General features: G+C 36.7%; 1 protein-coding gene across 3 annotated transcripts in view; it reads left to right on the top strand.

The window, feature by feature from the left end:
- The window catches only part of MID2 (midline 2), a 124,911-nt gene extending 97,651 nt beyond the window's left edge, over positions 1 to 27,260 (top strand). For 2 of the 3 annotated variants that reach the window (XM_077146121.1, XM_077146120.1), the window contains exons 6-10: positions 9,353 to 9,480; positions 10,476 to 10,709; positions 20,198 to 20,359; positions 21,824 to 22,031; positions 22,268 to 27,260. In XM_077146121.1, coding sequence (XP_077002236.1) covers positions 9,353 to 9,480; positions 10,476 to 10,709; positions 20,198 to 20,359; positions 21,824 to 22,031; positions 22,268 to 22,670 — 1,135 coding nt within the window. In that variant the 3' untranslated portion in view covers positions 22,671 to 27,260. The remainder of the gene's footprint in view (positions 1 to 9,352; positions 9,481 to 10,475; positions 10,710 to 20,197; positions 20,360 to 21,823; positions 22,032 to 22,267) is intronic. The other variant, XM_077146122.1, reaches the window with a different exon arrangement.
- Positions 27,261 to 27,788: the final 528 nt, after the last annotated feature.

Below are 27,788 nucleotides of genomic sequence, written 5' to 3'. Positions count from 1 at the left end.
GTTTGGTATGGTTACAGTTCCACGATTTTTCACTTTTTCTTCTAGCTGCTCCAAGGCACTAGAGACCAAAAGAAATATCAATATATTGATTCAGCGGTCATATACATTTGTTAAATCTTATCTTCTCTATTTTTTTTGTAAAAAATAACATATATGCAAAAAAGCAATAAATTTCAAAGTACCTTGCAACAATTAGTTGTAAGACATATTTCAAAGTTTGATATGGGCTACAGTTCCACAATTTTATGTTTTTATTTCTGCTACTGTAAGGTAATGGAGATTAAAAGAAATATCAATATACTGATACAGCACTCATATTCATTTGTTAAACCCTACCTTCTCTGTATAACTCCACCATCACCTTTGATCTTTCTCTCACACTTTAAGGCTACCTAGACTATGCCCACTCTAACTTTTTCATGTTGGAAGGTGCTGTTGACAATATCGGATAGGGGGATAGAACTAGTTGATATTCTGAAAAGTTTGGCCCCTCTGCATTTCAGGACTTATCTGGTCCAGGGACCCATCTGGAGGGTGTGGGTTTCTGGAAAGTTATCATAGTACATGGAACCTTTGTAAAATCTTATATAATACCCTAGGTATTCTAGGATTGGCATGAATGGTTTTGATTTGGCAAGTTATGATAGGTAGCAATGTCTAACTGAAGCATGCATAAGAGTGACCTGCAGTGTAACCTCTCAACTCTGTTTGAACTCTCTCAGCCACTGACACCTTATTTGTTAAACTTCTTTACCCCCTTTCTGTCAGGATAGCATTCTGGATCCCATGATGCCAGGGCCAGACTAATCCCTGGGGGTCATCTCCCATGCCTCCAGGGAGACTTTCATCCCTGGATGTCATGTCCCATGTAGGGGAGAGGGCAATGGGTTTCCCTTGCAGAGTTTGTCTTAGAGAGAGTGAGGCCACATCTGAGCAGTAAAAGAGGTCCTCCAGAAGTAACTCTTAGGCATACCTATAGGTAGTCTAAGTTTCTCCGCTACTTACATAAGCTTCACAAGAGTAAGCCTCAGGATCGAGGGTATGGCCTATTGATTTGGGTGTCCCTAATGTTTGACACAGTATCAGGGGTTTTGCAGGTTGTAAAGTTTAATAGTTCCATATTGTTTCTCCCATCCCTCAAGTAACTTTGCCAATACTTTTTGATTATCTGCTTAATATAGTCTAGGATGTATCCAGGCATTACCTTAAGCTATACAGGATTAAAGGCTCTCATTCTTATTCTGGGCTTCCTATGTTTGGATTGCTTAAATGATCTATCCAAACAGGTTGACTTAGATTATGTGCTGCTGAAAATTTAGGTTGTGGAGAGAATAAGTGTTTGTTCATTTGGTCTCAAAGAGTAGGTGTAGTTCTAAAATACAGGCAATGCCTTCCTTACCCTGTATTCCGAATTACCTTAATCCTGGCCTGGTCGACTTTATTCTTATCTCTAAATACCAGGTTATACATATAAAAAACCCAGAAATAACAATTGTAATTGCTGTAAGAGCTCACAGTCTAGACCCCAGTTTTCTTTTAAGTGTTTTCTAAATGAGATGGTACAATATTTGCTCTTTTGTTTCTGGCTTATTTTGCCTCATCAAATGTCCCACAGGTTTATTCACCTTGTTGCGTGCCTCACAACTTCATTCCTTTTTGTAGCAGCACTATGTTTGATCATATGTTTACACCATTGTTCACCAATCTACCTCTCAGCCAGTGCATCCTTCAGCCACCTCCATCTACTGGGCCTCATGTATACGTCCATAGTCAACAGTCAGCAAACACTCTCGGTTTTAGATAATTTCATTGTAACCAAGAGAAAGCTAGATAATAAATACACCCTCACCAAATAGAAAATCCAAACCTCCTCCTAATTCTTGTCCCTCCCATTACATACCTTTGGTATTGCTGAGGTACTGTTCATGTTTTCTTGTTAAACATAGCCCAGTGCATGCAATATCAGCTTTCCTCCTATAGACCCGAAATTTTACATTCTTTATACACGATTCATACCTTTCCAGTAGTTCATGTGAGAACTTATTTATATTTGTATTGTTGGTGGGACACATGAGTCTATACAACCCCTTTCAATCAAATTCACCTTCAACATGGTAATATTACTTAGAGACTCACTAGTGAACTGCCTTCACTTCTGTCTATTCCCTTACAATTATGTTCAACCTCAATAGCAATCTGTTTACCCATGTCAAGCTTCTATGTATCTCCAGATCTGCTATATATTATATTGTAAGCCCCTGATTTCACCTTTACCATCATCATAAAAGTAGAATCATACAGTATCTGTCCTTTTGCGCCTGGCTTATTTCACTCAGCATTATATCCTCAAGGCTCATCCATCTTGTCATGTTGTTCAGAATGTTGTCTTACTGCTGAATAATATTCCATCATATGTATATACCACATTTTGTTAATCCACTTGTCTGTTGATGGGAATTTGGATTGTTTCCATCTTTTGGTGATTGTGAATAGTGCTGCCTGCAAATGTCTGTTGGTGTCACTGCTTTCAACTCTTCTGGGTATATACCAAGTAGTGGTATTGCCAGGTTATAGGGTTGCCTTCATTTGTGAAAGACAATTTGGTCAGATACAGAATTCTTGGTTGATAGTTTTTTGCTTGTAACACTTTAAATATGTCATCCCACTGCCTTCTTGTCTCTGTGGTTTCCAATTAGAAATTGTGACTTGATTGTTTTTAGATTGCCTTGTGTGACATGATGCTTCTCTCTTGTAGCTTTCAAAATTCCTTCTTTATCCTTGGCATTTGACAGTTTGATGAAGTTGTATTTGGGCTTATCCTGCTTGGTGTTTGCTGTGTATCTTAGGTGTGTATATTCATGTCTTTCATTAAATTTAGGAAGTTTTCAGCCTTATTTCCTTGAATATTATCTTTGACCCTTTCTCTCTTTCTTCTCCTTCTGGGACTTCAGCAATACATATATTGGTTTGATTGGTGGTGTTGCACAGGTTCCTCAGGATCTGTTCACTTTTTTTTCATTCTTCCTTCCTTCTGCTCAGATAGAATGATTTTAATTATCTTATCTTCAAGGTTTCTGGTTCTTTCTTTTGCCAGCTCCAATCTATTCTTGACTCCCTCTAGGGAATTTTTATTTCTATTTGGTTCCTTTTTATAATCTCTATGATGTTCTCTTTGTAGGTTTTTTTTTTTTTTTTAGTTTCTTAGGCTACTCAAGCAAACACTACATAAAAGGATGGCTTAAGCAATGGGAACTTAAAGGCTCATGAATTTGAGGCCAGGAAAAAGTCAAAATCATGACATCATCAAGGCAATGCCTTCTTCCCAAAGACAGTGGCATTCTGGGGCTGGGTACTGCTGATCCTTGGTCCTGAGCTCCTCTGTCAGATGGCAGTGCACATGGTTCCCCCCTCCCCGCCCGCACCGGCCTCTCCATTCTCTTCTGGGCTCTGTTGAATTTCAGCTTCCTGCTTCCCCTGGCCTTCTCTCTCTATCTGTCTGAATTTCATTCCATTTACAAAGGATTCCAGTAACATAATTAAGACCCATCCTGATTGAAGTGGGCCACACCTTTATGAACTAATCTTATCAAAAACATCGTACTTAAAATGGATTCACACCCACAGGAATGGGTTAAGTTTAAGAATTAATGTTTATCTGGGATACTTACAGCTCCAACCACCACATTGTTTATCATTTTCTTGATTTCCTGTAGTTCTTTGTGCATATTTTCCTTTAGCTCTTTGAGCATATTTAGCATTTTTAAAAAATACTTGTCTGATAGGTCCCAGGTTTGGCCCTCCTTATTAATGGTTTTTAATGCTTTATGTACTCCCTTGCCTGGAACATTATTTCCTGTTTCTTTGCATGTTTTGAGACCTTTTGTTGAAATGTGGACATTTTGATATTTTGATGTTTTACCATTGGAATTTAGAGTCGGAGACATGTTTTCCTTAAGTTTGTATCCAGCTAGTTTTATGACAGAGCTTTCCTTGATTGCCAGAAGTTGAAAAATAAGGAGGAATAAAAAAATAACTTTCCCAGTCTTTACAGAATGACCTGTGCGAATGCTTTCCTTCAGAGCTTACCCATATAAGGAGTTTAGAGAATAGCTCCAGGCCAAAGCATAAGGGTCTCCTTGATCCTTTCTGCTTGTGCCTCTTGTCTTGAGAAGCACCTGTGGTCCTAAGACTTCTCCCATTTATTTGGTTTTGAGCGTCCCTTCTTCCCTAGGAAACAGTTTGCACATGGTTCCAGGAACTGCACTATATATCCTACAGCTGGCAATCCCTTGGTCCAGGCAGCATGATTGGACTGCTCTCCCACAGCATTTTCAAAGACCATTCCATGATCCTTCTATGGGCAGAGTTCTGGGGCAGCAAGTCCCTCAGGTCACCACCAGACAGATTGGCCATATGTACATGCTTCTAGTATGTACATGAGGGTTATTTTGCTCCCTTTGGAATCGGGACCAGGGATCCATACTGGGAGCATGGCCAGCTCCAAACAAAGCAGGTGAGGGATGGGGAGGGGGCAGCAGGGGCACCAGGAGATCTTATCATTTTAAAATAGCCTTTCTCTTAATTTGGCGCTGGCCTTGCTACTGCAGTCTTTTTACTGTTTTCTGAAGCTTTGAGAAAGATGTTTCTGCCAGTTCTTGCAGGTTGTTCAAAGTTTCTGTGAGGGGATGAACCCTGTATAGTATGGCTCCTTTGCCCATTTTTCAGTTGGTTCGTTTGCATTTTTGTTGTTAAGTTGTAATTGTTCTTTATATATTCTGAATATTAAACCGTTATCAGATTTATGGTTTCCAAAAATTTTCTCCCACTCTGTAGGATGGTTTTCACTTTTAATGCACAAAAAGTTTCTAATTTTGATGAAGTTCAGTATATCTAATTTTTTGTTGTTGTTGCTTATGCTTTTGGTATAAAGTCTAAGAATTCATTGCCTAATACAAAGCCCTGAGTATATTCCCTTATGTTTTCTTCCAAGAGTTTTCTAGATTTAGCTTTTATATTTAGGCTAATACACTTTGAGTTAATTTTTTTTTTTTTTGGCATGGGCAGGCTCCTGGAGTTGAACTCGGGTCTCTGACATGGCAGGTGAGAATTCTGCCATTGAGCAACTATTGCACCACCCTGAGTTAAATTTTGAATATGGTGTGAGGTCGGGGTCCACCTTCATTCTTTTGCATGTGGATATCCAGTTTTCCCAGCACCATTTGTTGAAGAGACTTTTTTCCCCTTTGAGTGGACTTGTCATCCTTGTCAAAAATCAACTGACCATAGATGTGTGGGTTTATTTCTGTGCTTTCAATTCTATTCAAGTGGTCTGTATATCTGTCTTTGTGCCAACATCACAGGGTTTGTATTACTGTACTTTATAATAATTTTTGAAATCAGGAAATGTGAATCCTCCAACCTTGTTCTTTTTCATGATTTTTGGATATTTGGGACTTTTCCAGTTTGAATTTTATCCGTGAATGGTGACTGAAAGCTCTGAGAGGTAGGGGCAGTTTGTTACTTGGTGAACTTTGCTATAAGATTTTAAAAACAAATTTCAGATTTTCATTAAGAGGACCCCAAGTGTCAGGTCTGTAGGTCTTTTCTTTTGAAAAATTTCCCTAGATGGAATAATCTGATCTACTTGCGTTTGGTGGTGGTGGTGGGGGGGGTAAGAGATATAAGCCTGGTTGCTCCCATTCTGGGAGCCAAGCAGGGAAAGGGAGATGGGACTTTTAAGACTGCTTTCTGTATAGTGTGAAAACCCTGCAGAAAGTAAACCTCACAACTCCTGCCAGGTTGAGGGAGGGACAGTCTCTGGTTGAGTGGATCTGGAGGTCTAACTGTTTTTTATGGAAACTTTCAACTTTTTGTGGCACTAAATCAGATGTTGTTGGCTTCCTGAACCAGCTTTATCTGGCCTTTTTGTTGGTTACAATCATTCTTTCCTTTCTGGCTTCCAAGCATTTTTTTTTAAACACTTTCTTATTTGTTGGCATATATTTTTCCATTCCCTTTGTCTTTGTGTTTTTATGACATTTTATTCTTTGACTGTCATTTTAATAGGATTTCATGAGAGCAGATATAACACATATATCTAAACTGCTGTATTTAACCACCCCCACTCACTCTTCAGTCCTCTGAAATCTGTTCTACCACTACCACATGACTGAAAGTATTCTTTTCCAAATGAATGTCTTGTTGCTAAATGTATAGGCACTCCTTTGTTTCATTTTACTCTTTCATCATACTTGATCTCTCAGTAGCATTTGTCCCTACTGACCATTTTTACTTGAAATTCTGCTCTTAGCTTCCATGAGCACTCCTGGTTTTCTTCCTACCTCTCTAATCTCTTTTGCCTTCGTGAACAACTCTTATCTGACCTAACCAACAAGAAGAATGTTGTTCTTCGTGATTCTTTCTTAGACTTCTCTCACTACACGTGCTCTCTGTTGCAAACTCATTAATTCATAGAGCTTCAGTTACCATCTAAATGCTGATGATTCCTAACTCTGTATTTAAATTTTATTTTCATAGGCTCAACCAAAATATATTTTTTCACTGGTCTTTCATATTGTCTGATACTCCTCTCCACCATGTCCACACACACATGCATACATATACCCACAAACAGACAATCAGACAAATGTCATTTTAAGCTCATTCTTATTCTGCCAGCTATGGTTAAGCTGTGGTAACTTTTGAAAGTATAGTATCCCAATTTTTTTTCTTTTTGTGTGTGTGTATACCTGTGTATATTATATATATATAAAGATATATGCTGTATATACTGCATTATATCTTACATTTGAAATTTAACATTATATCATGAACTTTCCCCCATGTCATTGGATATTATTTTATAACCTGGTTTCCAATAGCCTCCTAGTGTGTCATCTTTTAATGTATAATACTTTACTTAACTCAGAACCCATTGTGAAACAATTAGGTTACATAAATTTATCTTTTGCAGATGTCTCAATTATTTCCTTAGTAAAAGTTTTAGGAAGTAGGATCTTGGTGTCAAAGTGTATTTGAGTTTTAAAATATTTTGATATTTAATGCTAAACTATCCTCCAAAATTTCTTATCAATTTACAGTCCTCATAAAAATATGTGGGCATTATGTAATTTAGGTATTAAAAATGCCTATATTGTCATTATTTGTAGTCTAAATGATATTTCATCTTAATTTATGTTTATTTGATTTCTAATGTAATTGGATTTTTTTCATATGTTTGTTGGCCATATGTTTTTATGTTTCACGAATTCACTGCTTCTGTTTTATTTGGATATACTCCTGTCGCCACTTTACTTTCTGCTCATTCCTGGACACATTAAAATCTGATCTGCCTGCCTCTAATTTGGACCCCTTCTAGTCTGTCTCTGTAGCCAGAATACTTTTCTTGAAATATAAATTTGAGCTTATCAATCCTCTGCCTAAAATGCTTCAGTGGCTACTCTTTGCTCTTAGAGAAATGTCCAAAGTTTGTAACATGGCCTAGAAAGCTCTGCATGCCTTGGCCTTGCCTGATTCTTCAGTTTTAGGGCAAAAGAGAACACACTCACATCTACATGGACCTTGCTTAGGTAACTCTTATTCATACTTTAGGTCATTGCTTAAAATTAACTTCCTCCAGGAAGATTTCACTTAGCTGACTCATCCCTGGTAGGTGACTCTTGATTGTGCTCTACTCCTTTTGTGACAGCACTTATATTGCCTATTTAATATCTTCTTCCTACACAGTTTAGGAGCTCTATGAGGGTAAGGATTACAGCTAACTTATTCTCCCTGTTTATCTTCATTGCCTGACACATTAGTTCTCTTCAAAATATATTGGATAGATGGATGGATGAATATTTGGTTGGAAAGATAGGGGAATGGATGGATGGATGGATAGGTGGAAGAAAGGAAGAAATTTTATGAGCCAATATTCTGACCTATTTCCCTAAAGAAATTGTTGTCTTCTTACCAAATCCTGGAAGATTGACTGTTTAATGTAAGACTTTGCGATTATACTGAGTTTTATATTTGTTTATCCTGAAGTTTATTCCTGAAACAGTTCTATTTTTTAGAAACAGCCAAGAGATATTGGATTGCTATATATGTGTGTTAGTAGATGTGTAACAGGGTATGCATACACGAGGATATGTATTTGTGCAATCCCTCATCCCATACAACTAGTTCATCATGAAAATTTCCTCACTAGTGTTCCTACATTCAACGTCTTTTCCCTCCATCCTAACCTGTATATTATAACTAAGTTAATGTTTCTTTCCTTCCTGTCATTTGTATGCTTACAGGTCTTCATTGGCTCTGATTCATAAGGTCTGTCACAAGGTCTAAACAAGTGTATTTTGATAAATTTCCCCCAGATAATTCTGATATGTAACCGTGGTTAAAAATTACAAAAACATTTAAAATTTTGTAAATTCCAGTTTATAAAAGAAGCAGTATAAATGGTTAAGGATATAGAGTTTGTAATCAGGTGGGCATGGGTTCAGTTACATTCTGACTCTTACTGGCTGTGTGACGTTTGGCAAGTTATCTAACCTTTCTATGTCCCAAGTTTCTCATTTACAAAGTAGAAATAACATCTGCCACACAGGATTGTGATAAGGAGTAAATAGTATAATGAATGTAAAGTGCATGCACAGTACCTTGTTATACTAAGTGCTGAATATATGTTAGCTATTGTGTTGTTGTTAGTCATTTAGTTATTCCTTCAACAATAATTTATTGACTATGTGTCCAACACTGTATTAGATGCAAAAGGTACAAAATATGCCCCCTTTTCTGGGGAAGCTTAGAATTAGTTGGGGAGATAAATTATGTGACTAGAGAATTATTACAATTACAATTAAATTATACAGTCACAGAATAATAAAGTGAAATATAAATTTTATAAAATTTCAAATAAAGAACATAATTTAGAGGAAGATTTAATCTAACATGCTGTCTTTGTTCATTACCATAAAAAATAGAGGGACAGAAAAAAAGCTCTTAAACTGCTCTATCCAAGCCTTCAGAGGTCTAGTTTTGATGCTGCCTTCCAGATGGAAAATGATGCAGAGGGGAAAAAATCTCGTGTTTACTTCTCAAAATTAAGACAGGATGGGGGAATGCATTTGAGAAGAGAACATATGTGAATAAATATGGTATAACCCTTAATTGGTTCCTGATGATTAAAATTTAAATGGTTTCTATTCTAGAAGTACAGTTATGATATTTTTCACTTAATGAATCAAGCCCTACAAGTCATTATTTTCACCTTGTTAAACCAGAAATCAAACACTGGATGAAGGCTGCAAACCTATTTTGATGTATATTGGCGTACTTTTCTCTTTTTCAGGGTCGCTATGGCAACTGCATCCTCTCAAGTTCTGATTCCAGACATCAATTTTAATGATGCCTTTGAAAACTTTGCTTTAGATTTTTCCAGAGAAAAGAAACTGCTGGAGGGGCTAGATTATTTAACAGGTGTGAAAACACTGTCCTTTCCTTCTGATTTTAAATTTCTTTTGGTATGCTTTTATGTCAAAATAATATAAAAAGGACAATATAATAAAATATTTTTATTATTTCAAAATAATACATGTATCTTTTTATATAGACTATATTTTATTGCATATAATGAAAAGAAAGATGATTTGTCAAATATTTTTGGGAGCAAAATGGGTATATCATCCATACTTAAAGGTAAAACATAAGAAATTCTGATGGACTTCTTATGAGTCTCTTAGTAATATATTATTGCTTATTATGGGGGTAAAACTCAGGCGGTAATTAGTGAATATTAGAGAATTTCCCATTCAAATGGTTTTAAGGAAATTCAATAATTAGCAGATTAGGAAAAAAATGTAACAACTGTCTGGTTTGCAGATGATTTTAGAAAGTGAGGGATGCAACCAGCCTTTTAAAAAGTCTGGCTACCTTAGAGATTATCGAATGAGCACTTCATGAAGAAAATGTAAACACACAATAACTTTATGTATGTAGCTATTTTTAGTATATTAAAATAGCTATCATTTATTGAACACCTACTTTATGCCAGGCACTGTATATTAATTTTATACCATTAATCCTCACAACAAATCCATGAGGCAATTATCATCCACATTTTATAGATGAAGAAACGCACATTAATTTGTTTGAGCATATTGCCAAAAATGTATTGCAAACTTATTTTGAAATAGAAAGAAATAATTTGAGAGCTTTGTAATAAAAAACTGTGACCATTTTGCTCTAATAGCTACATATGTGTTTATACAGGCAGAGTAGAAAATTGGGGTAATCTCAGTAATTTAGGTTTACCTCCTTGGGAACTTGAACTCATAGCACTCTACTTCAGGTTATAGGGTACATGCAATCTAAAGCTTAAACCTCCAAAAAATATTGTATTAGGCAGCAAGAGTAACTACTGTAAAGTTCAGAACAGTGTGCTTTTTTACCTTCTTTTCTCCTTTTCCTTACAGCCCCAAACCCACCATCTATCCGAGAGGAACTCTGTACTGCCTCCCATGACACCATTACAGTCCATTGGATCTCAGATGATGAGTTCAGCATCAGCTCCTATGAGCTTCAGTACACCATATTCACTGGCCAGGCTAACTTCATCAGTAAGTCATGGTGTAGTTGGGGCCTGTGGCCAGAGATAAGGAAATGTAAGGAAGCAGTAAGCTGCTCAAGATTGGCCGGGGCGCCACGAGGCAAGTGTTTGTAAGACATGTTAGGTTGTTTAGTACAGTGTTTCATAGACAGTGTAAGCTCCTCCAAAGCATTGCAAAGACCTTATTGATGGGTGACAAGCAAGTTGTGTATTTTCTTGCTGGGCTGTCACTGGGGCCACTCCCATTTGTTTTTGTAATCCTGAGCCTTTTCTTAGTTGATCCATGTCATTCCACTCACCTAAGTCAGAATATATCTCAGAATTTGTTCCTGGGTAGCCGCCCATCATCATTGCTGGTTCTATGTGTGTGAACATCTCTTGTAGACGTTTCTTCTACTTCATCATCATGGTAAAATACATTATTTTCAAAGACTACTACTTCTTTTACTATACCTATTTCTATCAGTGAGCATAGTGACAAGCTTCCTGCTTTTGTTGATCTTCCCTTTATACCTTTTCCCTTTCCACCAAGAATTATGCCAAATATAAAAATGTGTGGGTGGGCCACATAATGGAAGATGTTAAAATGCAATGATTTAGCTCACATGTGGTTTCACCTTCTGGTGAATTGAAGCTAGACAAAGCAGAGTAGGAATTTAGCTCATCAATTGCCAGTCAAGAAGGGCTGAGCTGAAAATTCCTTCCAGTGGACTAAGAAAAAAGTGGAAATGAAAGCAAAATTAAAGGTGGATCCAAAACTGGAACAGATTCCTGCCCTAAGGCTGCATTTGCATAGTTGCAAATGTATTTTCTTTTACCTTTGTGTTTATATTTCCGTGTCTGAGCTCACAAGCCAGCATAAGAGTTTTTCTGACTCAGCTCTCCTAATAGACTTCCTTTTCCTTTTTAGTGCAATTATAAGGCAGATGGTGGGGTGGGGAAGTGAGAGGACATTTGGGACCAAATTCTAAAAAAACACTTGCCTCGTACAGCTCCAACCTAAGCCACTTGGCCCATGTAGTATTGTTCCTGAATGTGTCTTCAGGTTTTGAAGTCACAAACACTAAGGCTTCACCAACTAAGGCTTCACCTTAGTTGTTGATTGTAGGCGATTCTACAATCGTCTGTCCTGTTCTAGAAAATCTTAGAGCCAGCATCTGACTTTCACCTTCCTGGCATGGGGTAGCAGTTGTCTCCCATGACTTGAATACAAGTCCAAGAAGTGATAGAGAGCTAAAGGTTGTCACCTCTATTTTCTTTGTAAAGAAAAGTGTAAAGGATTATTCTTAATAGCAATAGGATCATAACATATTAGAATTGGACCTTAGAAATCACATGGTCTAATCTTACACCAGGCACCCAGTAGATGATCAACCCATTGCTGCTTGAACATTTCCAGCTATGGGGAAATCATTTCTTATAGAACAGTCCATTCAATTGTTGTGTAACTATAAATAATTGCCAGTGCTTTCTTATATGAGGGCTAAATCTTCCTCTTAGTAAATAATAATAACAATAATAATTTACATGTGTATTATGCTATGCAGTTTAAAACATTCCCACATGAATTATTTCATTTAATTATGAGTTATTATTTAGCCTTATGAAATAAGTGATATAATTCTGTTTTATAGATGAAGAAACTGAGGCTCAAGTTAAGTGAATTGGCCAAGGTCACAAAGCTACAAAAGGAAGGAGTCAAGATTGAAACCCAAGTCTATAGTACTTCAAGCTCAGTTCTCCTTAAATTAAACTATAGCTGCCAGTTAGGACCAGTTCTGGCCTTTTGTTCCTCATTTAAAAAATTAATCCACCTTTCTAATGAAAGTTCTTCAGATAAGTTTAAGTAGCTCTCATATCCCTTCTAAATTTTATCTTTTCTAGATGAAACATCGTCAATTTCTTCAGTTGCTCCTCATATGACATGATTTTCAGACCCTTTACCATCCTAGTATATATATATTTTTTTTATTAATTTTTAAATTAAGAAAAATATGACAAGAAAGAAACACAGACATTCTTAACATATGATCATTCCGTTCTACATATATAATCAGTAAGTCACAATATCATTACATAGTTGCACATTCATCATCATGATCATTTCTTAGAACATTTGCATCAATACAGAAAAAGAAATAAAAAGACAACAGAAAAAAAATTCATACATACCATACTCCTTACCCCTCCCTTTCATTGATCACTAGCATTTCAATCTAAGTTTATTTTAACATTTGTTCCCCCTATTATTTATTTTTATTCCATGTTTTACTCGTCTGTTGATAAGGTAGATAAAGGGAGCATCAGACACAAGGTTTTCACAATCACACAGTCACATTATGAAAGCTATATTATACAATCATCTTCAAGAAACATGGCTACTACAACACAGCTCTACATTTTCAGGCAGTTCCCTCCAGCCTCTCCATTACATCTTGACTAACAAGGTGATATCTATTTAATGCATAAGAATAACCTCCAGGATAACCTCTTGACTCTGGAATCTCTCAGCCATTGACACTTTATTTTGTCTCATTTCCCTCTTCCCCCTTTTGGTCGAGAAGGTTTACTCAATCCCTTGATGCTGAGTCCCAGCTCATTCTAGGATTTCTGCCCCACATCGCCAGGAAAGTCCATACCCCTGGGAGTCATATTGCACGTAGCCAGGCGGAGGGTGGTGAGTTTGCTTGTTGTGTTGGCTGAAGAGAGAGGCCACTTCTGAGCAACAAAAGAGGTTCTCTTGGGGATGACTCTTAGGCCTAATTTTAAGTAGGCTTGACCTTTCCTTTGTGGGGTTAAGTTTCATATGAACAAACCCCAAGATTGGGGATTCAGCCTATTGCTTTGGTTGTCCCCACTGCTTGTGAGAATATCAAGAACTCTCCACTTAGGGAAGTTGAATTTTCCTCCTTCCTCACCATTCACCCAAGGGGACTTTGCAAATACTTTTTTACTCAGTGTTCAAATCACTCTGGGATTTATTGGGGCATCATTCTGGACAAACCTACAAAATCTTATGCCCTACTCAAGGTCCCATGTACTTATGGTGTTCAATTAAGCTGTCTACATAAGTTATATTAGGAAATATACTAGTCAAACTATAAACTTTGTATCAAATAAACATTTTTTTGTTTAAGTCTCACACATAAGTTAAAATTTTAAAATATTACTTACCATCTATTTCAGCACCCTGCAGTAATGACATTCCTTTGTTCTTCCTCGTGCAAAAACATTTTTTAAATTTGTACATTTAGTCACTATCATTATACACTCTAGGCATTCCTAGATTAAACCATCTCAGCCTTTATTGTCTATCTCTCTTTCTGATTTCATTTGTGTCCCCAGCCCTCCTCCATCATTCTCACATTCAGCTTCATTCAGTGTTTTAACATAATTATATTACAATTAGGTAGTATTGAGCTATCCATTTCTGAATTTTTGCAATCAGTCCTGTTGCACAATCTGTATCCCTTCAGCTCCAATTACCCAATATCTTACCCTATTTCTATCTCCTGATGGTCTCTGTTACCAATGAAATTCTCCAAGTTTATTCACTAATGTCAGTTCATATCAGTGAGACCGTACCGTATTTGTCCCTAGTATATTTTTCAAAGACACTCTTCTGTTTGTCAATGCACTTTATAAAATGTGCTGTCAAAAAAGTTAGTACAGTACTCCAGAAGTGCTATGACCAGTGCCGAGGATAGCTGGAATATTTCTTTGTATATTAGCAGATCACCCCCACTCCCACCCAGAAACATACTTTTCTATTGGCAGTCATTTTGACAGCTGACTATTGACCGAACATAGTCAGCTGGAATCCCTAGGTATTCTAAATCCTGAACTTATACAATTCAGTGTCAAAACTGAAGTATGACACCCTGAACTTATCTCTATTACATTTTATCTGGTTAGCTTTGACTCCTTATTCGAGACTGCTCAAATCCTTTTGAAGCCAGTCTGCCTTCTAATATATTTATTTCCGTCCAGGCATGCTCCTTCTATATCATCCTCCAAACGTTGATAGAAAAGTCAAATAGGCTAGGGACAAGAGCAGAGCCCTGAAACAAAATTTTGTATGGCAAGGGAAAGATAAGATGAAACTTCTTTACTAAGAATAAATATTTAGGAAAGGTCAAGGTCTCATGTCCTAGCTGCCAGTCTGGCCTGCCCACTGTTCATTCAACCGCAGTTCTGAGAGCTACTTTCCTTTGAGATTTTACCACATTGTCTTTATCCAGAAATTTTTTGCTTGTTTGTTAGGATTAAATCTGGAGGAGTAGTTGTTTTTTTTTTTTTTTTCAATTTTCTTCCTTCCTTTTCACCTTTCTCCCCATTCCTTCTAAGATGTGAAATATCACAGGCAATAATTTAACAAATAGTGCTGTTAGGTGAATGATAATTATTACAGCAGTTGTCTGAGTGATTCGCTTCCCAATTACTACATTATCTTGCCTTTGTTTCGATTTTTCAGTTTGCTATATGAAAGTATTGGCCATAACCTCTGTCTGGCCAGGCAATCTGTAATATACTTTAACAAAAATACAACTTCTGCTTTCCCTCTGTTTTATTTTCATGGAAATGCTCTCTATCACATTTACCTTTAGGTTAATGGATTTCCATGTTATTGTCTTTTCCTTTTGAGCAAAGTATATACTTCCATTACCATAATTCAGTCATAAGTCCCATCTTACCAACTCTCAGTGACATCCAGAGGACTCATATATTTAACTTTATTTAATTTAGAAGTGATTTCAAAATTACAGAAAAGTTGCAAGACTAGCACAAAGAAGGCCCATATACCTTTCCTTTACTTGGTTCATCTATTGCTAATATTTTACCCCATTTCCTTTATCATTTGCTTCTCTCTCTCTCTCTGTATTTCTGAACCATTTGAGAATAATTACATACATTATGGCCGTTCACCTCTAAATACTTTGGTGCATGTTTTCTAAGAACAAGGAAATTCTCTTACATAACCACAGTATAGTTATTAACTTTAGGAAATTTAGTATTGATGCAATACTTTGAATTTAATCTACCATTCATATTCCAATTTTGACAATTGACTCATTGATGTTCTTGTAGTAAATAAAGGACCCAATGTCCTTTATAGTCAAGGGTCGGGTATTGCATTTGTCATAACATTTTACACTACTTTAATCTGGAACATTTTCTCACCCTTCCTTTATCTTTAATGGCTCTGACATTTTTTTACAGTGAAAAATTTTTATTGAACTTTATATATATATATAAAATCATGCCAGTACAAAATATTAAAAATAAAATAAAATTGCAAAGTGAAATTAATTTGTAGTACAAAAATTGAAAAAAATAGTGACTCAATACTTTTTAATTATATCAATGCATTTTTTGAAAAAGGGAAAAATTTTGTACCTACACAAAGTTCTGTTACAGATAAATGAGAACATTATAGCTTCTATTTTTAAGTATTAACTTCTATAAATTTGTCAATTGCTGTCAAAATCATACTTTCATATATTCATGTTCAATAAACAGTATAGACAATAAACAGTTCAGACAATTATGCTAATCTATCTTCACTTGTAGTTAAATCAAGGAACAAGATTTTAAATTTAAAATGTTAAAAGTTTCTTTCATATCAAACACAGATATACAAATAGTTCTGAAAAGGCTTCATCATAAGAATAAAGTTGGTAGAAATTCATAAAAATGCCATGTCACGATAAATCCAGAAATTGCAATAGTGACATTGGTATTTTAAAAAGTGCCCTATGATTTCTGTATCCAACTTTCCTCATTTTGAGTTTGTCTGATGTTTCCTTATGATTAGATTCAGATTATTCATGAGTGGTGCATTAGTTGCTAATGCTGTTGGAATGCAATATATGAGAAATGGAATGGCTTTATAAAGGGAATTTATTATATTACAAGTTTACAGTTCTAAGGCCATGAAAATGTCCAAATTAAGGCACCAACAAGAGGTTACCTTCACTCAAGAAAGGCTGATTCCATTTGGAACATCTCTGTCAGCTAGGAAGACACATGGCTGGCATCTGCTGGTCCTTGTTTCAGGTTCTTTTGCTTATAGCTTCTGATGCCAGTGGTTTCCTCTCTAAGCATCTTTGGGCATTCACTTAGCTGCTCCACAGGACACAACTCTGGGTTCTGGCTTACTTAGCATCTCATGGGAAGGCGCATGGCGGCATCTGCTGAGCTCTGCCAATGTCTAGACATCTGCTTTCTCTCTGTCAGCACTCCAAGCATCTCCAAACATCCATGTCTCGGTCAGCTCTGAAGTAACTGTTCTCCAAGTATCTGCATTGGCTCTGAGCTTTCTCAAAAATATTTCCTCTTTTAAAGGATTCCAGTAAACTAATCAAGACCCACCCTGAATGGGCAGAGTCACATCTCTATCTAATTGAAAGGTCACACCCCCAACTTGGTGTACCAAATCTCTGTGGAGATAATCTCATCAAAAGGCCATGCCCACAGCCCACAATGGGGAGTGCCATGTCTCTGGTCTCTGGGGAGATAATCTAATCAAAAGGGTTTCCACCCTGAAATATTGAATCAGGATTAAGGGACATTGCTTTTCTAGGGTACACAACACTTTCAAACTGTTACAGGTGGAATACTATATAAGTGAGTTTGTTTCCTTCTTAGGGTATCATATCTGGAGGCACATGATATCCATTTGCACCTCACTGGTGATGCTAATTGATCAAGGTGTTCTTGATTTCTTCACTTTGTGGTTACTATTTTCCCCTTTGCAACTAAAAAGAAATCTATGGGGTGTGATACTTTAAGAACATGAAAATATCCTGCTTCTTGAGCAAACCTTTCCCAAGCCCCCATCCCATTTTAGCATCAATTGATGATTCTTTCCTGATCTAATCTTTATACTATATTAGCTGCAAAATGATGATTTTACAACTGAGTACTGCCTTTCACATTTGGTATTTGGCACTTTCACAAGGGCATTTACAGAATGTACACACTTAGCATTCTGTAAATAAGAGCACTCCCTTTTCATTGTTTGTCTACTTATTGTTAGTATGAATTCCCTTTTTTTCAATGGTTTATAGTTCTTTACTGCCCTTACTTATTTTGGTGCTCAAATTGTACAGATTTGACCAGGGGAAGCCTTTCAAGCTGAATCCTGTGTCCCTATGATATTCCTTCATAACTTTCTTACGCACGTCCTTACTTTCTAGCATACAAAATATTCTGATTCATCTTGACCTTACTGTACCCAGGTCTTGAAATCAGCCATTTTTCCAAGGAGCTCTGATTCCTTTTAGTGGGAGAATGGTATTACAGACCAAGACTAGAAGTACACATATACATCTGCATAAGTATACATATACATACACGTTATATACATATGCACATACCTGTATATGTGTACATATATATGGATACTTGCATAAATATTCATATTTTAGAAATCATGAATTCGTACCAATATCTCAAATTCCAGTCCATTCCCATAGGTCCTTTTTTTTGGCTTTCTCATTCCGTATTTGTTGTCACCTCTTCCACAGAGAGAACCCTGCCTCCCAACAACATTAACACGTAGTCATTTGCTCAGTAGCATAATATATCTAAAATAGCTTGAGAATTGCTTTGCCCATATTATTATAAAAACAAGGCTACTAATAATAGCTCAGGGTGTGCTTATGGTTCTTCTCCTGTCCCCACCCTTTGGTGGAGTTATGTTATTCATTTGAAATACACTTCGGTTCATTTATTACAATTTACCTTCAGTTTTAGCCTCCACACCCCCATTCCCATCCTTGCTTTAATTTGTTGGATTTGTTGAACAGCAGTGTGTTTCCAAAAGGTAAATTATACAAAAAAGTATATTCAGATAAGTTTTATTCCCTCCCATGTCGTTATTACCCTGTTTCCCCACCTCCACCCTTGCAGATAACCAACTTCATTATTTTCTGGTTTATCCTTCTTGTTGTTTTTGTTTTGTAAATACAAGCCAATATATCTGTGCTTTCTTATTTACTTATTGCTCTTTTGCAATTTTCTGTTTTAAGTTAGCAAGATGTCCTGGAAATCATTCCATATCAGTTCCTAGAGAGCTTCCTCATTCTTTTTTTACAGCTTGATACTCCTTCATTGTGAAGTTGTTGTTATTGTGGTTGTTTTATATTGTTGATAGTGTATCTGGAAGATATGTATTTTTGTGTTGTTGGAAGTGTATCTGCAAGATGAGATATTGTCTTCTTTGTATTAAAATTTCTTGTGCAGTTTATGATTCATACTGTGCATTGGTTCATAGACAGCCAGGGTTTCACGCATTGTTCTGACCCTTATCCTTTTTCATAAGAATCACTTGGCCTCTCTACTGATTCTTCTTGATCTTTCTATAGCATATCTGTTTACCCTCCATTATGCTTCTTATTCTAGTTTTAATTTAGACTTTTTCTACACTTCTCAAATTAATTTTAAAATCCTCTTTGATCAGATCTCTTGCAAAACACTCATGACTTCTTATTTTCAATTTTCAACTCACCAAATCCTTTACTAGAGCTGCACAGAAGTGACTAAATTGACTGATTATTTTCCTTGCCCTTCCCTTTCCACCTTCTAGTAGAATTGTGGCTAAAAAGTGATAAAATGATTGAAAAACAGATAACAGAGGAAAGAAGAAGCCTGGACAATTCAGTAAAATTTCTTTTACTGAAAGCTAGCCAAATACATGTTTTTAATTATGTACATTTTTCCCTTTTTAAGTCAGTGTTTATGGTCTAGAAATTTAGAAAAGTTGAAGCTTAGGTATCTACTATCTTTCCCTATGTGGAGGGATGAAGGTTCCAGGGCAACAATGTATTCTTGGACCACCAACCCCAAATGAGTACAGCCATCAGAACCACAAAGGAATAAAAATTGGTAGTGTTAGAGTTAGGAGATGATATCTTGCTTTTGTTATCATGTCATCTCCTTGGCTTCTTTACGCTACCTTGGTGCCAAGCTAGTTTTAGAAGTAAGGGTGAGAATTGGATGGGAGAGTAGAATCATAAGCCTTGAAAGCCTCACTACCTTGCAGAGAAAAAGAACATTGTTGTTCACCTCATGAATTATGAAGTAATGGAGGGAACACTAGACTAGGATTAAATATAACAAACTATTTGTGGCCTCGAGCATGTCACTTTTTTCTCGTAATCCTAGTTTCCCATTTGTAAAATGAGAGAAATGAACAATATTACCTCTAGGTGTTCTTTCAGTTCTAAGGGTCCATGTTTCTTTGCTCTGCACAAGATTATTCCATCCATACAAGGACAGACTCAGCTCTCAGAAATGCCATCAGAGTGATGATTCTGTGATTTTCATAGTGGCCATTCTTGTGTTAAATGGCAGAAAATTGAATGTAGTTGGTTGCATTCAATTGCTCAAAGCAAGGAGCCTGGCATAAGCCTAACTCTGTGGGAGAAAAAAAAAACGGGAAGTTTATCTCAATTTGTCTTCTAAGACTCAAAATAAACAAAATCAATTTCATATTTTGGGGGGCTTACAATAAATTTTCAGTGTGCTTTTCATCCTATTGCTATCACCTGCTAGTTAATGCCCTTGTCTTACCCCACTTTACAGCCCTGTATAATTCAGTGGATAGCTGGATGATTGTGCCTAACATTAAACAGAACCATTACACAGTGCACGGACTCCAGAGTGGGACACGCTACATCTTCATTGTTAAAGCCTTAAACCAAGCAGGCAGCCGGAACAGTGAACCCACTCGGCTAAAAACAAACAGTAAGTTTTGGGATTTCCAAAAGGAAAGATCACTTCCCCTTTTCATACCAGGGAGTACACTTAGCCTGAACAGGCACCCATAGCAGTGGAAAAGAGCAGTGACACTGGGTATAGGAGCTTAACTGTTGTAATTTGGGCTTTGGGCAAGGGTTTTATTGGCACCCCGGAAGATTTGTGGACACAGAGATATATATTAAATAGCTGGTAGCTTGGGAGGACCTTAGCAAAGGGTCCCCCGCCTCCATGCTTGGGGGAATAATTGAATAAGAGAGCATTATTTGTAATAATCTGTAAAATCCTACTGCAGATAAGTTGTATCAGTTAAGAATGCTCTTGGCTACAAATAATAGAGAATCCAACCAACAGTAGCTTAAACAAATGGCAATTTTTCTTCTCTTACATAGTAAGCAGTTTGGAGGTAGGCAGGTCAGGGCTGATAAAACAGCTCCTGATATCATAAAAGACTGAGGTCTCTTCTCCCTGCAGCCTCTAAATGTAGTATTTCCTTTCAAGACAGGAAGAAGGAGAAAATGACTGATACACATTTGACTATCCCATGTATCAGGAGACAGAAGTTTCCCCAGAAGTTTCTTCCAACCTCCCTGGTTTATACGTCCACCTTATATTAGCCAGCCTTAGCAGACAGGGAAGCTGGGAGATTGAGTATTTAGATTTTCCAGCCTCTATAGTGAAAGTGAATAAGAGATAGTTGGGAATGGATTTTGTGGTAGTCAAGGAGCACTTTGTATAATAAAGCTATTGACGCACCAAACAGTTGATTCCCCATGCATTGTTTTTGTCATATGGTTATAAGGAATTCTCTGCTGCAAACAATCCTACAAAACAAATGTTTTCTCTGATCACTGATGATGCAACAGTCATTCTAAAAAAGGTCACCTAATTGTATGTTGTTTATATCCCAGTTGTAAGAGGGCAAAAAAATTGTTACTGAGCTCTTCTCATTTTTTTTTGTTGTCACCAAGCAGCAGCTGCTTCATCAGTCCCCATCATTTTGTCTTTCCTCAAACATTGTAACAACTCTTTCCCCTAAAATCTAGCCAAATCTAAAACTACTCACTAAAATAAAGCAATATACAAAACATACTTGTGAAGATGAAACCTTGAGGACCCCCTTTTAGTTTGATCATCTCTGAGCTTATTAGCTACTGTACACTTGGGATATAATTTCTAACAAAATGCTTATATGAAAATTCCATATTTTTTCCCACAGTGGGAAAAATGCCCCCAAGAAGGTCATTTCATGGGAGATTGACCTCTATTGTTATTTTAATGAAAACTGTGGCTTCTGGTCTGCTTCCTTAATGTAATCCAGACAGCAGCCAACTTGCAGTGGTCCAAGAATGATCATTGTATTGAGAGTCCTCTGATAATGATGGTCTTAGAGGACAAAGATAGAATTCTTAAGTGCTTCATTATGATTTTTCATTTTTCTACTTTTTTCAGGCCAACCCTTTAAACTAGACCCCAAAATGACTCACAAAAAGTTGAAAATCTCCAATGATGGATTGCAGATGGAGAAGGATGAAAGCTCTCTGAAGAAGAGCCATACCCCAGAGAGATTTAGTGGCACAGGCTGCTATGGGGCAGCAGGAAATGTATTCATTGACAGTGGCTGCCACTACTGGGAGGTGGTCATGGGTTCCTCAACATGGTGAGTGGATCCTGCTTTTCTCTTCCCTTTCCTCTCCTTTTATTAGGCTCCTGGGAGATTCAATTCTATAGCATATCCATAATAACTGTATGTCAAGGTTAAATGAAATGCGATTAAAAAAAACACTCCTAGAAAAATTTGCCAACTTCTTTATAAAATCATGGAACTAATTGCTAAAATTAGTGCTCAAATAATTAATAAATGCTTATTTCTCTCTCCTTTCCATTGTCTCACAGGTATGCTATTGGTATTGCTTACAAATCAGCTCCAAAGAATGAATGGATTGGTAAGAATGCCTCTTCATGGGTCTTCTCTCGCTGCAATAGTAACTTTGTGGTGAGACATAACAACAAGGAGATGCTCGTGGATGTGCCCCCACAGTTGAAGCGTCTGGGTGTCCTTCTGGATTATGACAACAACATGCTGTCCTTCTATGACCCAGCTAACTCTCTCCATCTTCATACTTTTGATGTGACCTTCATTCTTCCAGTTTGTCCAACATTCACAATCTGGAACAAATCCCTAATGATCCTGTCTGGTTTGCCTGCTCCAGATTTTATTGATTACCCTGAGCGGCAGGAATGCAACTGCAGGCCTCAAGAATCCCCCTATGTTTCTGGAATGAAAGCTTGCCATTAAGTTTCAAGAGAGCATATTATTCACTGGCTCTCCAATTCAGCAGTTTCCCCCCTCCTAAACCTCAGTTAGTGTTCACTATACAAGATACAAAATAAAGTTCATTTGAAGCATCCAAAATAACTAGATATTATAGATTTAATTTTTGTGAATTAAAGCTTATATTTGAATTAATATATTGAATTTCTCAGAACACATTATCTGAATAGTCTGGGTTCAAGCCATTGGAGAAAAAATTTAGAGAATGCCTACTTTTCATTGGAGAGTTAAAAATTTCCAATGATTTAGGAGTATAAATGATATTGGAAGGAATTAGGGTTATTTTAGCTAAATACTGTAGAAAGATCATCTGAACAAGCGGATGGCCAGCCTGAGAGAGGAAGGTGGTCAAGCTCTCTGGTATTGGCCAATTTGGCTAAGTAAAATTTTAAAGAGTGTCAAATTATCACATATTATATATATATATGTATGTATGTACATACATATATATATCTTTTGATAAAAACTGAAAAGGGTTTATTATAAGGAAAGCATGTATGAGTATATATAATATATATAATGAATGAATAATATTTATTATATATTCATTTTGCATATTATATATACATAATAAAGTTTTTAATTTGCTCATTTGAGTGAGAAATATACTGAAAGGGAAAATAAATTAAACCATCCATTTTTGTTGCCTCAGGGGAACATCAAAATCAATCAGCATCTTTCCCCTCCCTCCATTCATGCTTCCCTTCCTCCTGTCACACATATATATACATGCAATCATGATACATATAATGGAAAGAACTCTAGGTTGGATTAGGAGAGAATTCGAGACAAGATTGCATAAAAATGGTATTCCTGGATAGAAAATTGATCCATATAGAAGTATTGTATGTAAGACAAATTCATTGATGCTTCCTAATGGAGGAGGCCAGTCTGAATTGTTGAAAATTTTGTCACAGACTGTTTTAAAGAAAGATGGTTTTATTACTTTCAAGTATATATGGTTAGTACAATTCAGCCAAAAACAGAGTCGAATAATGCAGGTTTTTAAGAACCCACTCTAATTAATCAGTAAAAATAGAGTGTTATAGATGCAACAACTGTTTGCACAAAAATGTACTTGTATTTTCAGACAAAATATTTCTGAAGTGCTTACGAATGCCTGAGAACAGGTTGTTTTCTTAAATAGGTTAAATAATCATCCCACTTGCCATCTTATTTATACTGTTCATTTACTTCATCAACCTTTCATTGCAAATGCAGAGTATACTTCATCCCAGTCCTCATCAGCGTAGTTGAAGTGAATCAAGCATTATGGTGTGTGTTTTTGTCAGTTCTATTGCAGGGATTGGGGGTGTCATGGTCAGAGTTTTCATCTTTCCAGGAGCTAAGTCTGCTTCAAGAAATCTACTCTTTGGGGGTTGTGAAAATATCACTTTTATCACAATTATAAGTTGGCAGCTGTAACAACTCCCCAGATTGTGGCTTTGACATAATGCCAAAACCCAGTCTTCTCCCCCTCTTCCTTTCCACCAGGTTGGTGGGCATTCATTTACTAATTCATTCAACAAACTACTATATGCCAGGTACCACATGCCTGCTGTGAGAGTACATGTATTAATAAAATATAGTCCCAGCTTTCAGATGGCTTACTATTCTGTAGAAGAGAAAAAAGGTGTCTATATAAATCTCTCAAATAACAGTTCTGTATGTATTTGTTCACTTAACATGGAAAGCAGGACTGATGCAGTTACAGAAGGCTAGATCAAACATCTGGGCAATTTGGTTTTAAAGACCACATGTGCTTCCTTAATCAGGAAATTAGCACATCACTGAGATTCAGCATTACTGGTAAGTAGCTGGCTGTAATGGAAAGCTTGTAGTCTTGGACTAAAATGATACTAGTTCCTCTGCCATTTACTAGTAGTATGACCCATGGCAAGTCACTTCAGTTCCCTAAGCTTCAGTTTTCTCTTCTATAAAATAATATCTATCTCACAAGGTTGCTGCAAAAATTTTAAAACATAGCATATATAAACACCCTACCACAGTCCCTAGCACTTACTTATTAGTAAGTTCACAATAAATACATTAATGCCCTCTCCTTCCAGCCCCAGTAAAATGTAGTGGGGCTTTAAGATGTATACACTTAATTTCTAATTTATCCTGGTTTCTCCCCTAGAGCCTATCTCCAAATTCATAAATAATTTATTTTCGTCCTTCAGGAAAGTTTTCCCTAGCTCTGTAGCATTCAATAGAATGTCCCAACCCTGTTTGCTCTCACAGCTTCATCTTTTGCCACTTTCCCCCTCATACTGGTTACTCTAACCAAGCTCAACTGTTTTTACAAGTTATTCTCTGGGCCTGGATCAGAAACATTATTAAAAATTTTGATATTCAAGGTAAGCTGAAGAAATTGTCCTTTATTTGAGTAAATAATGTAGAAATGCTGTAAGTACTAAACACTCCATCCCTACCCCGGTCCATTTTCCTTTCCTTTGTCCTTGGGTCTCTCATTCCAACCAATTTCATGCCCTTTTAGATTATAGTGGCATGGGGCAAAGCTCCAATTTCCCTACCCTACTTTTCACTCTGGCATGGGCTACCTTTTTCTGACCCCAACCTCTCTCAATTAAATTAACTCCTGATCCCCAGACTGAGTTATGTGTCCTTCTTAGCTCCCATAGCAACCTAAACATTCTCAGCAATAATCATGTTATATAGCAATATTTTTCAATGTATGGACCTCAAGACCACTTGTACTGGAATCAACTTCAGTGTTTATTAAAACAACTGATTGCTGGACCCCACCTTTGACCTATTTAATTAGAATATCTGGGTTTATAGATGAGAATTTATATTTTTTCAAAGCTCACCCATGTGATTATGATTTACACAAAAGTGTAATGTATATTAGCCATCTTTCCTAAGATTGTGACTACCTTGAGGGCAGGAACCAAGTCTTTTAATTTTTTTATTATGTTTTTAACACTTGGCATAGTACCTGGAACAGAGTAGTTGCCTGGCTAATGTTTATTGAATGAATGAATGAATGAATGAATGAATGATCAAAGGCTCCCTCTTGTACTCTGATATCCATACTGGTGTTTTGCTATTTCCTGGGCAGAAAAACTTGGTTATCCATTCACTTGAGCTGTATTGATATTATTTTGCAGATGTGTCAGGGCCCATATATAAATGAGCATTGTCTCATTAAAAGCTTTTAGGAATTGTGTTTGGAGTATATGGTATCATTTTTTTTCAGTAAGTTTTCAATCTTTTCAAACTTAATCTTTGAAGGTGGATTTAAATTTTTGTTATAGCTTAAAATCACTCAGAGCTAAACCCACTGAATATAGTAGGGAATTAAATTGGATCTGGGGTAAGCAATGAAGTTTGACTTTAAAGTCTCAACTTCTGAGACAAATAATGAAAAGTGCTTTCTTAGCTACAACATGGTGGCAATGTACTTAGTGGAAATATGGTGAGTCTTAGCCCCTGAAGCTAGTTGCAGCCTCTGAGCCATTGTGTTATATTTGGCCATGTATTACAGGTTGGCCACATTGACTGCCATCAAATCAGGTAAACTGCCTTTTATGGTCTGATCTGCCAGCTTCAGTAAATGCAAGACTTTCACAGAATCTTGACAATGTACAAAAAGTCATTGAAAACCTCCTAGCTAAACCCAGTTGGACGAAGGGAATAAGACCTTCATTTGATATCTTCAGGGAACGTGACTCCATAAGTTTTTGTTGTTGTTATTCTACTCAATCCACTCTCTAACACCCCTTTCTGCTAGCACATTATTCTTTCTGTCTGCAGTTTATGCTTGTTCCCACTTTTTGTATTGTCTTATTGAAGAAAGCACAAAAATAAAAAATAAAGTTAAACTTGTTTTGAGAATACGAAAGAAATTCTCATGCCACGTTGGGGTTCTGACTACTTGTAAGTAAGCGTAACTGCATCTGTATGTGTTTTTATCATGGAACTCCATTGTGTGAGTTTGGATGCAGTGAAATTCAGATTGTAGCAAACTCAGTTATATTTTCTTTTTAGTCAAAATACACTATGTGAGTTTTCTAAGCTTTCATAGTTTGCATATTTATATGTGATTACCTGGACGGAGCAATCCATGGATGGATTTTTTTATAAGCTCAAAGATTTGATAACCTCTCCTCCAAGGAATGGGTGAATGTGAGGCCGGTATATAAGAACCATTCCTATACTTATTTCTAGCTCCTGAAGCCAGTTGCAGCCTCTGAGCCATTGTGTTATATTTGGCCATGCATTCCAGGTTGGCCAGATTGACTGCCATCAGATCAGGTAAAACTGCCTTTTATGGTCTGGTCTGCCAGCTTCAGACATATGCTGTGTTTCTGTTTTTGGCTGGAATATTTATTAGATTATTGTTGGACTATTTTTTATCAAATGCTTTATCTTAGGCTTGTTTGTACAGGAAGCTCTGGACCAATAGTGTCTCTCCTAGTGACAGAAATCTGAGCATCTGTGGATTAAACAGCCTCACCCCTCTCCAAAATATCCCAGCCCATCCAAAATGCTATATTATCAATTAAATAAATATATATGTATTCATGAGTTGTTGATTGTCTCTTACTGGATTTTAATTGGGGGAGGCTTAAAAGGAAGACAGCCATGAGCTACTGGAACGGTATGTATATCGGTATATAATCAGCATATATAGGCAGAGATCTGGCAAAGAGTGTTCAAAAGGTCTGAAAATTGAGATCCAGTTATGAAGACTTTAGTATCAGGGACAGGATATAAACAAGACTACAAGGAGACTTTATATATTGTTTCAGGGATTGGGGATAGAAGGTAGGAATAACAGGGAACAAATAGAATTCCAGCTTGGGAACCCATTGGTTAAGGTCAGGGTAGGACCAGAAGCAAGTGAGCTGACTTGATGTTAAATACCTGGCCTTTAGGAGGTTAAGAAATCACTTGGGGCTGGGGTTGAACATATCTTAATCAGAATTGTGGTTACACTGAGACTAAATGGGAAATACAGCATTAAGTGAATGAAGCAGGGCATGTCAAGGTGATAGCTATAGAGGCGACTTGAAACAGGCTGTCAGATACGAGACCTATGGAAACAATAGCTCG

The sequence above is a fragment of the Tamandua tetradactyla genome, chromosome X (assembly GCF_023851605.1).
Source record: "Tamandua tetradactyla isolate mTamTet1 chromosome X, mTamTet1.pri, whole genome shotgun sequence".
Taxonomy (NCBI): Eukaryota; Metazoa; Chordata; class Mammalia; order Pilosa; family Myrmecophagidae; genus Tamandua; species Tamandua tetradactyla.
The sequence above is the reverse complement of the archived record's forward strand: the minus strand, read 5'-3'. Positions and strand labels throughout refer to the sequence as shown.